General features: G+C 39.3%; 1 protein-coding gene across 2 annotated transcripts in view; it reads right to left on the bottom strand.

Moving 5' to 3' along the window:
- The window catches only part of LOC115223553 (glutamate-rich protein 3-like), a 71,848-nt gene that overhangs the window by 24,927 nt on the left and 33,057 nt on the right, over positions 1 to 13,864 (bottom strand). For both annotated transcript variants that reach the window (XM_036512649.1, XM_029794190.2), the window contains exons 3-6: positions 12,000 to 12,197; positions 9,906 to 10,073; positions 8,528 to 8,632; positions 210 to 395 (exon numbers count right to left, since the gene is read on the bottom strand). In XM_036512649.1, the coding sequence (XP_036368542.1) occupies positions 210 to 395; positions 8,528 to 8,632; positions 9,906 to 10,073; positions 12,000 to 12,197 (657 nt within the window). The remainder of the gene's footprint in view (positions 1 to 209; positions 396 to 8,527; positions 8,633 to 9,905; positions 10,074 to 11,999; positions 12,198 to 13,864) is intronic.

The raw sequence follows: 13,864 nt of genomic DNA, 5'->3' as shown, positions 1-13,864 counted from the left end.
GGATGCGGAGGAGGAGGATGATACCATTTGTGATATGGTTGACCTTGAGGAAGATGAATGAAATAATGAGGATCACAGCGATAATGATGGCAACGATAATGATGTGATTATTTGAACTTTCACATCAATCGTTTGTGCTGAATTGGAAAAACTATGGAAAAAGAGGAAATTTGAACAAAAAATGGAAAACAAAACATCTAAACAATCACCTCTGCCTTGCTTCCATTATGGTCTGACATTAGTTTGGGTGTCGTCTTTGGCCGTACAGGCTTCATCCTGTCCCCTGCAGAAGGGTCAGTTGCAAGGTAGGGTGACTTCAGCTGTTTATTCCATGTGTCATGAAGTGGGGCCAGTTTCAGGCCATACTGCCTCAAATTGTTCACATCCAAATAAAACTGAAACAACAACAACAACGACAACAGCATAAACATCATTGCTATTACAAATTAATGCATTAGCCTCGACATTGAAATTATAAAAATAAACGAAATCTCTCTCAAATTTAACTGTATCATTCTAAAAAAGGGGATAAAAAAAAAGAAAACAAAAGCAAGAATCCAATGAATAATAATGTGGTGGATCCTGGAAACAAAGTGTCTGAATGCAAGAGAGGAGCATTACTGATGGAACACAATGGATGTGAGGTCGACACAGTCATGGCTGTCCTGGGAGATTTAAAAAAACAACAATCACCACCATTGTTGCCATCCTGCTAAGGTAAACTTTGCTTTCCATCCTTCTAGTGTCTATAAAATACTGGGGTTCGAATATGTTGACTCTTCCACCTGTTGAATACTTCATTTACCTGCTCTGAAAGGATTGAATGCAAGATGATCTCAGAGCAGAAGGAGTCAGAACCAACAGTGCAATGCATTTTATCTAATGCTCAAATGACTGACTGTCAACTCACTGTATAATATGTGTGTGTCATTATATATACTTCGGCAATCTTTCGGTACAAGTCCCATAACTGCCAAGTCTGTTTGTTTACATTTGAAGAAGATCGTCACTTTCCATAAAGTTTTTTTTTTTATATATGTGGGGTTAGGGTTAGGATTAGGGGTGGGGGAAAAGGGTTTCTTTTTTCTTCAGAAATGTAAATAAACCCACGTGGGTTTATAACAGGCAGTTATGGTACGTGTACCGAAAGATTGCCTATACTTCTTGGGCATATATCACTGAGAGATCAAACAGAAAACTGATGGACTGGTGCTTTCAAAATATAAATATTTTGCGGGGTTTGTTTTGCTCAAGTTGTATAGCCATTGTCTGGTTAGTTTTGCCTGTTGTGAGCCAAGATTTGGCCTAGTTGATACCAGTAACAAACAACATTCTTATTTATAAAATGTGACATGTAAATCATATAAAGATAGTTAGTTTACCATTCCACAATTCTAGAGAAATAAAAGACAAGGAAAGAGAAGCATGAAGTGTTTTATGATTTTGACTGCACTGGAATGGTCATGTGCTGCATATGGATGAGGAGAGCAGTAGAAGGAACCGGTGGAAGAGGTAGAGCCAGGAAGACCTGGGATGAGGAGGTGAAAGTTGGGCCTCATGGAGGCAATGACAAGTGACCGAGACCTTTGGAGATATGCTGTGCTTGAGAAGACCCAGCAAGCCAAGTGAGACTGTAAGCGTGGCCTATGCTAGTGCAGCATAACTGGCCCATTTAAGAGTACCCTTCAATCATTGGGCAATAAACTGTGCTTGTGAAGACCTGTTGAGTCAAGTGAAATCATTGTTGTGGCTGATGCCATTACTGCCTGACTGGCACCTGTGCCAGTGGAACGTAAAAGGCACCATTCAAGCTTGGTCAATACCAGTACTGCCTCACTGGTCCCGTGCCTGTGACACGTAAAAAGCACCCTTCGAGTGTGACCATTGCCAGTGCCACCTGACTGGCCCTGTGCCAGTGACATGTAAAAAGCACCATTTGAGCATGGTTATTGCCAGTGCCGTCTGACTGGCTCCCATGCCAGTGGCATGTAAAAAGCACCATTCTAGCATGGTCGATGCCAGTACTGCCTGACTGGCCTTGTGCCAGTGACATGTAAAAGGCACCCACTACACTCTCGGAATGGTTGGCGTTAGGAAGGGCACCCAGCTGTAGAAACTCTGCCAGACCAGATTGGAGCCTGGTACAGCCTTCTGACTTGGCAGTCCTCAGTCAAACCGTCCAACCCATGTCAGTATAGAAAGTGGACAGTAAACGACAATGATGATGATGGTGGTGATGATGATTTCTGGCAATGACAAATATTCTAATATTGACATAAGGTTGACCCAATACTTGACTGGTATTTTATTCTCTTGAACCCAGAAAAAATGAAAAGCTAACTTGACTCATTTGTGAAATAAACTCAGAATGTGGTGTAAAGAAATGCCACAACACAATTTGTCTGATGCTCAACTCATCCTGCCACACACAGCTGTTTGCCCAGACAATGCAAAGCATTTATGACACTGTTACATATTTTGTGGGGAATGTGTATTCAATCCTGCTGACCCTGGTACAGCACTGGGGTAAAGAAAATTGAATGTAATCGTCTGATACTTATGGATGAAAGGCAAAGTCAAATCCAGCTAGATTTGATCTCAGAAACTTAAAGAGACACAATTAAATACCAAAAGGCATTTGACCCATTGCTTGGATAATTTTGTTAAAGAAAGAACAAAAAAAATGCCCATAGAACACTGGCATATGTACAGCGTAGACAATATTATTAACTTCAGTCTAGAAAAAAGTACCTGGCTTGAATCCAGTTTGTAATTACAATCAACGATAAATCAATGGAAACAATATGATTGCAGGCTTTTATATCATAGTTAAAAGCATGCACGCACACATACATACAGAGTCACACGTAAAATCCAAACTGTGTCCTCTTGAAGCACTTCTGGTTATTCCAGTATTCCAAATCCATATGTAGATGTTATATTTGTGTGGAATATTTTCTGTAGAGTAATATTATCAATACAGGAGACTGGAAGAAATTTTTGGCATTATTTATTCACTACTAGCATTAAAGACTCGTCGTTGCCGGGTCATAGTGCTAGTGCATGTATATATGTGTATATATATGTGTACAAATTACATGTACATCTATATATATATACATCTACACATAAAATACAAAATACAAAGTTATATCTTGATATCGCTAGTGATAACAATACTCAAAATATATAACAGACTGGAATTGTTAGCCCGTCTCTTGTAATTTCGATCAATTGTATCTTGTCCTCCCTCTTGTATAGAAGTGTGGCTACAATCCAGCCTACATCTACTTCTGGGGGGACATTTTAAATTTTTATCCAGGACGTCCTACGTCCCAGATATAAAGGTAAAAATTAAATATTTCCACTTTGCAAGGTTCGAGTCGAGTACTCCCTTGCACGCTCCGTTGACTCGAACCTTGCTTCTATTGTGGCGAATTTACTGCCCCTGGTTAGATATCTTTCATAGTCGCATCAAGACACTTTTCGAAGGTGCTTTCCTCCATGTGTTGAAATCTTCTTTTTTCTCTACATTGTATACTTTAATTTAATTTTTTATTAATCATCTGGACTATTCCATTTCTGCACGCTAATTTTATTTTTAATTTATTCCCCCCAAAAAAAAAAAGCGCAACTCCATTGTCTCCCGAGACAGAAAGGATGCCAATACAATACAATACATGTGAAACCACTTATTCAAATTCAAGTCATTGATGCAATTTTATACTATGGGCTCGCTCTAGGCGAAGTTTTTTGCCCATGAAACTACATGGATCCTAAGTAAGGCATGTGTAAAATTTGAATGAAATTGGTTGGGTAGTTCTCAAGTTTTAGGGAAACACACAGACAGACAGACAGACAGATAGACAGACAGTCAGACACACATTCTCAGTTTTATATATATAAAGATTACATGTGTTTCATTTGCTAAAAGGAGTTACAAAACTGTACATGTAGGAGGAAACATGTAAGACAAAAATATTCATATTTTGAATTCTGTTTTCCCTGTTTGCATCATCATACCTACACACACACACACACACACATTAACACACACAGACACACACACACACACATTAACACACACACACACACACACACACACATTAACACACACACACACACACACACATTAACACACACACACACACACACACATTAACACACACACACACACACACACATTAACACACACACACACACACACACATTAACACATCAGTTCAAACTAAGGACACATAAGGTTGTGCAGTGGAATCAAAGGAATGTTAACAGAGAAAGAAGAATTTGTTGATGCCAGATGTGCAGGAGCCATAAATAAGAAGAACATATGGGAAATAGATGTTCTGGAAGGCTGCGGAAGCTTCGTTATCCAGGTGAGCAAATTAGCAGAGAAGGCGGATGCTTTGAGAATGTAGTTGGTAGGAAAGAAAGTGGCTGAAGGAAGTTCAGAGAACTCATAGCTCAAATGGTAAAGAAAAGTCTACTCTCTCTGATGAAAAGCAGATAGCATGATGTCTGTGTATGAAGAGCAGTGCTACATGGCTGTGAAACATGGGCTGTGAATGCAGGGGACATACAAAGACAAGAGAGAAATGAAATAAATATGCAAGCTGCGTTGACTGTGCCAAGTCATTGTATAAGTATGACAAAGTGCAAATGTATCGAGAGAAGAGTTGGGCATAAGAGGCATCAGATGTGCAAGAGAGGCGACTGTGCTGGTATAGTCATGTGAAGTGGATGGATGAGGATGGCTGCATAAAGAAGTGCCAATCGTTAATTGTGGAAGGAAACTGTGGAAGAGGTAGACCTAAGAAGATGTGGGATGAAGTAGTGAAAACTGACCTCAAGATGTTGAGCCCCTCAGTGGAGATAAGGGTCCAAAATGAATGGTCCATCTCAGCAGAAGAGAGGTTTTGTCAAGCCTTCCCCCCCCCCCCCTACAACTCATCTTCTGATACTCACTCTTCCACCAATATTCTCTATTATCTTATAAAAATAGTTATTGTCTGCATCATTCGAAAGAGAAATAAATTCTGCAGAAGGTGTAAAAGATAGAAATAATTTGTATGGTGTTGGTAACAGAATATTTTGTAAGAAATACAACTTTTATCATTGGTCTTAAATTTATTTCCGCCAGTGTATATCTATATGAGGTCTGATCAATAAGCATCCAGACTGTCGCCATAGTAACAAAGTTTAAGCGCGCAGAGTGAAGCCACTTAGCAAAGATTGACCTTGAACTCTGCAGTGCATGTGTACTAAGTTTTAACGTTCTAGCTCACTTCCACTGTTTACAGCAGTGCTTGGAAGGAAGGTGCGTAGCGTGTGATTATTGCATTGAACATGACAGAGAAAGTTGTCATGGCGATACCTGCTCAGAGGCCTACACAATGTTGCAGAAAGTGTATGGAGGGAATCAGATGAGTGCACACAAGCGTACGAGTCGCTCAAGTGTTTCAAAGATGGCCGAAAAAATGTCAATATTGAGAAACATATTGGGAAATCCATAACCAGCAAAACTGAGAAAAGCATCGCAGATGTGCATGTTGGTGTGAGGGGAATCGTTGAATCACCATCCGTGAGTTATCAGAGGAGGGGCCGAGTAGTTATGGTTCAGTTCAGTCCATCATCATTGGAGTTTTGGGTATGAGACACGTGTCTGCCAATTTTGTGCCAAAAGTACTCTCAGCTAACCAAAAAGACACTCGGGTTTCAGTTGCACAAGATTTGCTTGATTGTGTCAAGAATGATGAAAACATTTTGAAATCTTTGCATAGGCCTCTGAACAGGTACCACCAAGATTTTAGCAAAGTTTGATGCAGATTCTCTGCTCAACTGTCACGGTTAATGCGACAATCACATGCTACACACCTTTCTCCCAAGCAGAAGTGAGCCAGAATGCACAGCAGAGTTCAAGGTCAATCTTATTGATCAAACCTAATATATATGTATATGTGTATATATATATATATATATGTGTATGTGTGTGTGTGTGTGTGTGTGTATATATATATATATATATATATATAACGATTTAGGAGTGACCCCAACAGGTCACTCGTCCACCAGAAAGAGCAGCCATAACTCACACCGCCAAGTATTATTAATTCAGAAATTAGGTGAAAATTTAAAAACATTTACCCTAATTCATCTTTTAGATGTTGCAACGTTTCTGTGTCATTAATGATTAAATTAGCTTAATTAAATTAAATTAAGCCAATCTACCATAGGTTACACTTCATCAGTAAAGACCTGGGAGAGACAAATATACACGAGGCGTCTGTATCGAAGCCTACGGGATATCTGACTTAAAATTTTCAAGACTGACGTATTCGCGCCAAACTTATCAACAGTAAATATAAACTGCCGATTCAATCTCAGAATTATTCAGAAAATTATCAATTAGTCAATTTAGGGTAGCAAAAAATTCAATAGAAATTTATCGCAACCAGCGGCCTGGTGAAAAAGAGAAAATAGTCATCGACTAAATATATAAATATAACGATTTAGGAGTGACCCCAACAGGTCACTCGTCCACCAGAAAGAGCAGCCATAACTCACACCGCCAAGTATTATTAATTCAGAAATTAGGTGAAAATTTAAAAACATTTACCCTAATTCATCTTTTAGACGTTGCAACGTTTCTGTGTCATTAATGATTAAATTAGCTTAATTAAATTAAATTTCTATTGAATTTTTTGCTACCCTAAATTGACTAATTGATAATTTTCTGAATAATTCTGAGATTGAATCGGCAGTTTATATTTACTGTTGATAAGTTTGGCGCGAATACGTCAGTCTTGAAAATTTTAAGTCAGATATCCCGTAGGCTTCGATACAGACGCCTCGTGTATATTTGTCTCTCCCAGGTCTTTACTGATGAAGTGTAACCTATGGTAGATTGGCTTAATTTAATTTAATTAAGCTAATTTAATCATTAATGACACAGAAACGTTGCAACGTCTAAAAGATGAATTAGGGTAAATGTTTTTAAATTTTCACCTAATTTCTGAATTAATAATACTTGGCGGTGTGAGTTATGGCTGCTCTTTCTGGTGGACGAGTGACCTGTTGGGGTCACTCCTAAATCGTTATATTTATATATTTAGTCGATGACTATTTTCTCTTTTTCACCAGGCCGCTGGTTGCGATAAATTTCTATTGAATTTTTTGCTACCCTAAATTGACTAATTGATAATTTTCTGAATAATTCTGAGATTGAATCGGCAGTTTATATTTACTGTTGATAAGTTTGGCGCGAATACGTCAGTCTTGAAAATTTTAAGTCAGATATCCCGTAGGCTTCGATACAGACGCCTCGTGTATATTTGTCTCTCCCAGGTCTTTACTGATGAAGTGTAACCTATGGTAGATTGGCTTAATTTAATTTAATTAAGCTAATTTAATCATTAATGACACAGAAACGTTGCAACGTCTAAAAGATGAATTAGGGTAAATGTTTTTAAATTTTCACCTAATTTCTGAATTAATAATACTTGGCGGTGTGAGTTATGGCTGCTCTTTCTGGTGGACGAGTGACCTGTTGGGGTCACTCCTAAATCGTTATATTTATATATTTAGTCGATGACTATTTTCTCTTTTTCACCAGGCCGCTGGTTGCGATAAATTTCTATTGAATTTTTTGTTACCCTAAATTGACTAATATATATATATATATATATATATATACATACATACAGAGAGAGAGAGAGAGATACAATTATGTGTATAAATTATGCATAAATCTAAATATATTTGAGATGAATTGTGAATATTTCCAGCAAGGAGAAGCCACTTGTGTATCTAAGATAAGAATGAAACAAAATCTCAGTTATGGTGGTTGACATAACTGACGGATATGAAGAGCCTAATCTTGAGTGAAGGAGAAGGAGATTGGTTATTTAAAAAAACATCATCAACCATAAACACCTACCGCAAGTCAATGAGGGAGCTCTACCTGATCCCTAAACCTGCTAAAAATAATAGCCACATCTCAAATCATATCCTTCTAGCTTTACAGAGGTAAAAATGGCAAACTCTTTAATGTGATACGAGATAAACAATTTTTAAAGATGGAAGTGATCAACTCAACTAGGACTGACCCAGGGTTAAACAACAACAATATGGAAGATGTTTGTTCCCTCTCGAGCCATGCCTGGCTCATAGGGGCTGGTTTCCTTGGCGTATAGGCTCCCCACATGGATGGGACACCGGTCCGTCGCAGGTGAGCTGCAAGATGCAGGAGGAAAGGGTGAGAGAAAGTTGTGGTGAAAGAGTCGGTAGAAGTTTGCCTTTACCTTCTGCCGGAGCCGTGTGGAGCTCAGGTGTTTTGCTCATAAACACACACATCGCCCAGTCTGAGATTTGAACTTGCGATCCCTCGACTGCGAGTCTGCTGCTCTAACCACTAGGTCATGTGCCTCCACAATATGGAAGATAGCTTATACAATTGTGAAAGATTTCCCAACATCGTAATAACAGTGACATAGTGAATAACTCCCACATTCCTTATGAAATACCTTACCGGAAAATACCGATCTCTTTCAGTAGAAGAATTTTGGGTCTGCAAAGTTGAATGATCCCTTGAAATGGTTGAGCATTTGCTTTCTAAATCAAGGCTGGAAAAACTCTGAAATAAATAAATAAATAGACAACAACAAAGGCCAAAACATTAATGAGGATGATGATGAGGAGGAGGAGGAGGAGGAAGAGGATAATTTAAGCACAAGGCCAGCAATTTTGAGAAGATAGTTTAGTTGATAGCGTTGCTCATAGAACTTCACCTATATGTTATTAATCCCCAAAGTATAAAGAGCAAAGTTGGCCTTGGCAGGATTGAGTCAAAAGAAATATCACAATGTATTTTTTGTCAGCTGTTCTAGCAATTCTGCAGTGGCCCCTAACTACAACACTAACAACAGCACAAGAGTGAACCAGTCAAATTCTGGGTGGTCCTTGAATAATTTTTTGTTAGCCACAAGTGTAACAATTCTGTTCTGTGCCCAATGCCAATGGTCTTACAACTTGTGTTTCTGCACCAAAGGTGTCACAAGGACTTTTGAATTCATGCTATCTTTCCTCCATATCATATTTCATTCTTTGTCACCCCTACGTTTACCACTCACTCATATCTGCACTGCAAAGGCAACAATGAGCAATGTTACTGCCATTATTTTGCATGTTGGGTATTTCAGTGTAAGTTTGTGGCCAGGTATGAAACTCATTATCTCTGCTTGCTCTTTTATCTTGCTCTCAGTTCTGCAAAGCTAGCATACACTACAGTATACTCAGCCTCTCACAATAGACAAGATGATATCTTTCATGCTGGCATCGATCTCTTTCAGTTTGACCTTTAAACCTTTTGGTACCATATTTCTCTTGAGATACACTGCCTTCTGTAATTTTTAAAATGTGGAATTTAATAAAATAACTTTATTTATATAACATATTAAAGTTGGGGTTGGAAGATTAATGAAAATGAAATTTTTATGAAAGATTTAAATTTAGATCACTTTAAAACAGGAAGTTTGTATCATAGAACCAGGAGGGGTGGTCTCAGTTGGGTTGCTATCAAAAGTGTGTGTGAAGCGGTATACAACATTATTCACTCCCATTGGGAAACAAGTATGTCAGCTGTCATCTTGCCAACTCTTGAAAAATCCCTTGGCTAAGGAAATAGAGCTCCTTGCGACACACTTCTGATATAGTTGTTTTTTTTCAACTGGACCATGTCAATATCTAAAATTGCCATAGTGACACAGCAGTTTGCCTGTAGTTTCTAGGATCCTAAGCTACTACTTAGAGGCTTTTTCATTGCATTGGTTAGTTGAGTAAATTGTGATAGTTGTGGATGTGGGAAAGGTGTAACAATACAGTCATATAAGGCTGCTTTAAAAACTTACCATGTCTGAGTTCTGAGTGCCTTGTGGCTCATACGCAGTCCGTGGTCGTGAATTGGTCCAAGGCTGGTGTCGCATGCTACCAGCTACAGAGCTTGCACGCCTCGACAGAGACTCTCGACTCGTTGCAGACGTGAGTAATGTGTGGCTTCTGGCTGTGTAGCGCTCTGACTGCAAATGAAACAGAACTGCAATATTGATTTGCTGTTGCCATTTGGGAAGTTGGTAATTTATTACAGTGTTGAGGTGGCAGGATAGAATGGTGGCTGGGGTCGTCATTGTTATTTGGTCACAAATCAGCCCTGAGTGAGCAGATGCATGATAAAAAAAAAAAGCCAAAATCTTCCATTCATGCCCATCTTGTCTTTTTGCTGTAGCCGATGTGCTCATACTACTCAGACAGTGTCAGGATGGGTGATATTCAGACATAGCTCCAACTGTTGTCAGTGTTGGAATATCCATCTATCATTGTTAATGATGGAAAGGACATCACGTGGCCACAGTGTGTCCAGCTGTGGTCAATTATTCCAATGCATTCTCAGAAGTCTCTGCTGCCGGTGGTCTGCTGGAACTGAAGGCAAGGAATTGACCCTGGACTTATGTAGTTCACATTTTCTTTGTGTTTCTGCAATCCTGTTCTGTTCGTAGCAGGTGTGGAATATAGCATCATCATCATAAACTATGACACTGTATTTCTGTGGTGCTACATACGAGGCCGTATAAAAAAAATAACTTATTTACCTAAGTTTTAACCTCATCTCCTTCGAAATAGTCCCCTTGCACCGGCCCCAGTGCTCCTGCCACTTTTGGCATCTGGCCTAGAAGTCACTTTCCATAAGCAAGTTGCGGACCTTCTTCAATTGCCCTGGATCCCAACAATGGGGTTAAAATGGTGACCTTTGAGCTGCATTTTCATCTCGGAGAAGAGATGGAAGTCCGCAAGTCCTAAATCTGGTGAACAGGGCAGTTGCAGAAGTGATGCCATGTTGAATTTGGTAAGAAACTCACGAGTGAGGAGAGCTCAGTGAAGAATTGAATTCTTTGTGCTCCACAGATCCAGTCACTTTCACCAAATGTCCTCCCTCATATACTTCTAAATGTTACAGTAGAACTCTCGACCAATCGTCTGGTCCTGGAGAACGTTTTCTCGATGCACAATGCCACATTTCCAGCTGTGACGCTCATGGTTGGTCTTCCAGAGACGCTTATTGGCTTCCAGAGATGTTCTGGTTTTGAAGCACCTGTGACACCTAAAAAACATTATGTACAACTCATTGCTGTAACCTGGCCAAAGCACACTCAATGTCTCTGTAGCAGACTTCCCAAGATTAATGCAAAATTTCACTCTGGCTCTTTGTTCCAGCTTCCTGTCCATGACCAAAATTGCAGACTACAGCATATCCATGTGATTACAAAAACACAAATTTCACAACTTGCAAAGTAAACACAGCAATGGCACCCAGCCCACCACTCCATGAAGGTCACTGCCAGCTTTCACTTTACACGCAACCATGTGCTGCCATCTGTTAGTATGCTACAGCACTCGTCTGAGAATTTTTTGATAACACCCTGTATATGGCCATGACACAATGCATACTGTTATAGCCAGCAACATTTCTCATGTGATATATTACATAGCACAGTCACCATTGTAGTATCATGTTCTAACATGCTGTGTTTGCTTCAGTTCCACTCAGTATAAATCTACAGCAACACAACTATATTAGTGTGATGTGATGTAGACAGTGGCAACAGACAACATAAAAATGTTGTAAACTGTAAACTGCACAACACTGAGACACTTACTATGTTGCTGTGATACAGTCTATTTTGATGTAACAGCCAGCACGTTTCAAAGGATTCATGAAATAAAACTGTGAGACATTGTATCTAATTGTGATGCAGCACACACCATCTGAATAACCAGCAAACATAAATGAGGTACAATAAATAACACTGAATAACACTGTAGAGTGTAATATTGTTGTAAGAACCACAACATAATACTGTGTTATCTCATATATTATTGTTGATAAGGACTGTAGTTTATAAGTGTGTAGTTTACATATATGAAGAAGTTTAAAATGAAACTCTTACCCTCATTTTTCGAACCAGTTCCAGCTTAGATATTTCTTCCACTTTCCGGTTGATTTCATTTTCTCTCTTCAGTTGCAGATCAACAGATTTGTGTACAATGGCCTGAGCTAATGCTTCCTTCACTTGCTCCCGCTGTTCAGCACGGCTGATGTTCGCCCGATATGTTGACTCAGGAATAATTTCACCTCTTTTATTGATCTATGTAATAGATTGGAGGTAAGCACAGGAGTGTGTATACATAATTAAATACACACACATATAATGGGATTCTTTTAGATCATATGTTTCCATAGACCAAATTCACTCACAAGGCTTTGACCAGCCCAGGGCTATAGTAGAAGACACTTGCCTGAGACCATGTGGTTGGGAAGCAAACTTCTAAACCACACAATCATGCCTGAATATGTGTGAGTGTGTGTGCAGCACCCCATCTCAATGGGATCACCCTGTTTGCCACCCAATGTTTCCACATGTAAATAATACCCCACCCCAAGCTTATATACCATGTAAATGCATTCATGCATGAAGACATATCCTTAAGCTTACTGTCAACTAGGTTAACTATAATTTTGGCTCATAACAATTTTTCACTTGTCACATGGCCCTAGCCTTTCTGTTCACATGGCCCCTTCGCAAGAGCATCTGAAAGGACACAGAACACACATAATAGAACACTTGTCATGATCTATAAATAGTTTATGTGGCTGGTTCTCGATTTTCAATCCAAACCCTTCTAAATAAATCCTGTAAGCTTATGTGAGCCTACCTTTTCGTATAAATGAAAATGCATTGACAGATTTTAGCTGAGACATATAGAACGATTCTGCCAAGTCAAGTGCAAGATAATTGCAAGAACATCCATATTTCTATGAGCAGCATTTCATTTTATTTCTTTGGGAGAAGTCGAAGATCATTTATATTTGTATAAAGAATAATACCATCCATACTTTTGACTAATTTTTTTTCCTATTAGTTGGGAGAATTACCAAATGACTAGCAGGGCAATTAGGTGACCTGTATGCTTGACCAATGGTAAAGCATAGAAGAACACCTCATGCCTCTGATCCTCAGATTGCATAACATAGGAATTGCAGACCATGAAATACGGTTGTAATTCCTATGTTATGCAATCTGAGGATCAGAGGCAAGAGGTGTTCAGGGTCATGAGACAGTATGTGAAAGAGAACTGAGGTGTCACTGGTGAGGAGTGTATCCAGAATAACGAAGGCATACCATTAATAGAGAAGAGCAGAAAGTGGGAAGTGCTATTATGAAAATTTGCTAAATGAGGAGAATCTATGGGATAAGGAAGAGCTACCTTATTCTGACCCTACAGGGAGTCCAGCAATTCAAGTTGACAGCATTGTGGTAGATAAAGCAACGAAAAGATATGGAGAGAGAGAGAGAGAAAGCCGCACTTTCATAAGAGGATAGTTGTGGAGACACTCACGTTTGTGAAAAAGTAAGATCCAGGAAAGCATAGGATAACGTGGTGAAGGCCGACCTCTGGATTGTGAGCCTCACAGAAGACTGGGATGACTGATGATATGTTGTTCTCAAGAAGACCTGTCCATTTCAGTAAAACAAAGTTCTAGAAGCATCTCTATATGTGGGAATGGACCCTTCACCCAATTTTCTCTCAAAGTACCACCACCACCACCACCACCCATCCTCCCTCTCACTGAAGCTTTCTCTTGATACCTCTTTTTTCTGGAACCATTTCACTTTGTTAGCCATTCTTCATCAATTGATGTTCTTCTCTCAACTCATTCTTTACTTTGATCACACTCCACCAAATTATCTCTCCTCCCCTTATCTCTCTCTCTCTTCTTCTTCACGTACTATGTCTACCTCTCTTACCTCCA

Source organism: Octopus sinensis, linkage group LG23, assembly GCF_006345805.1.
Source record: "Octopus sinensis linkage group LG23, ASM634580v1, whole genome shotgun sequence".
Classification (NCBI taxonomy): domain Eukaryota; kingdom Metazoa; phylum Mollusca; class Cephalopoda; order Octopoda; family Octopodidae; genus Octopus; species Octopus sinensis.
Note: the sequence above shows the minus strand (reverse complement) of the source record. Positions and strands in the feature narration are given on the sequence as shown.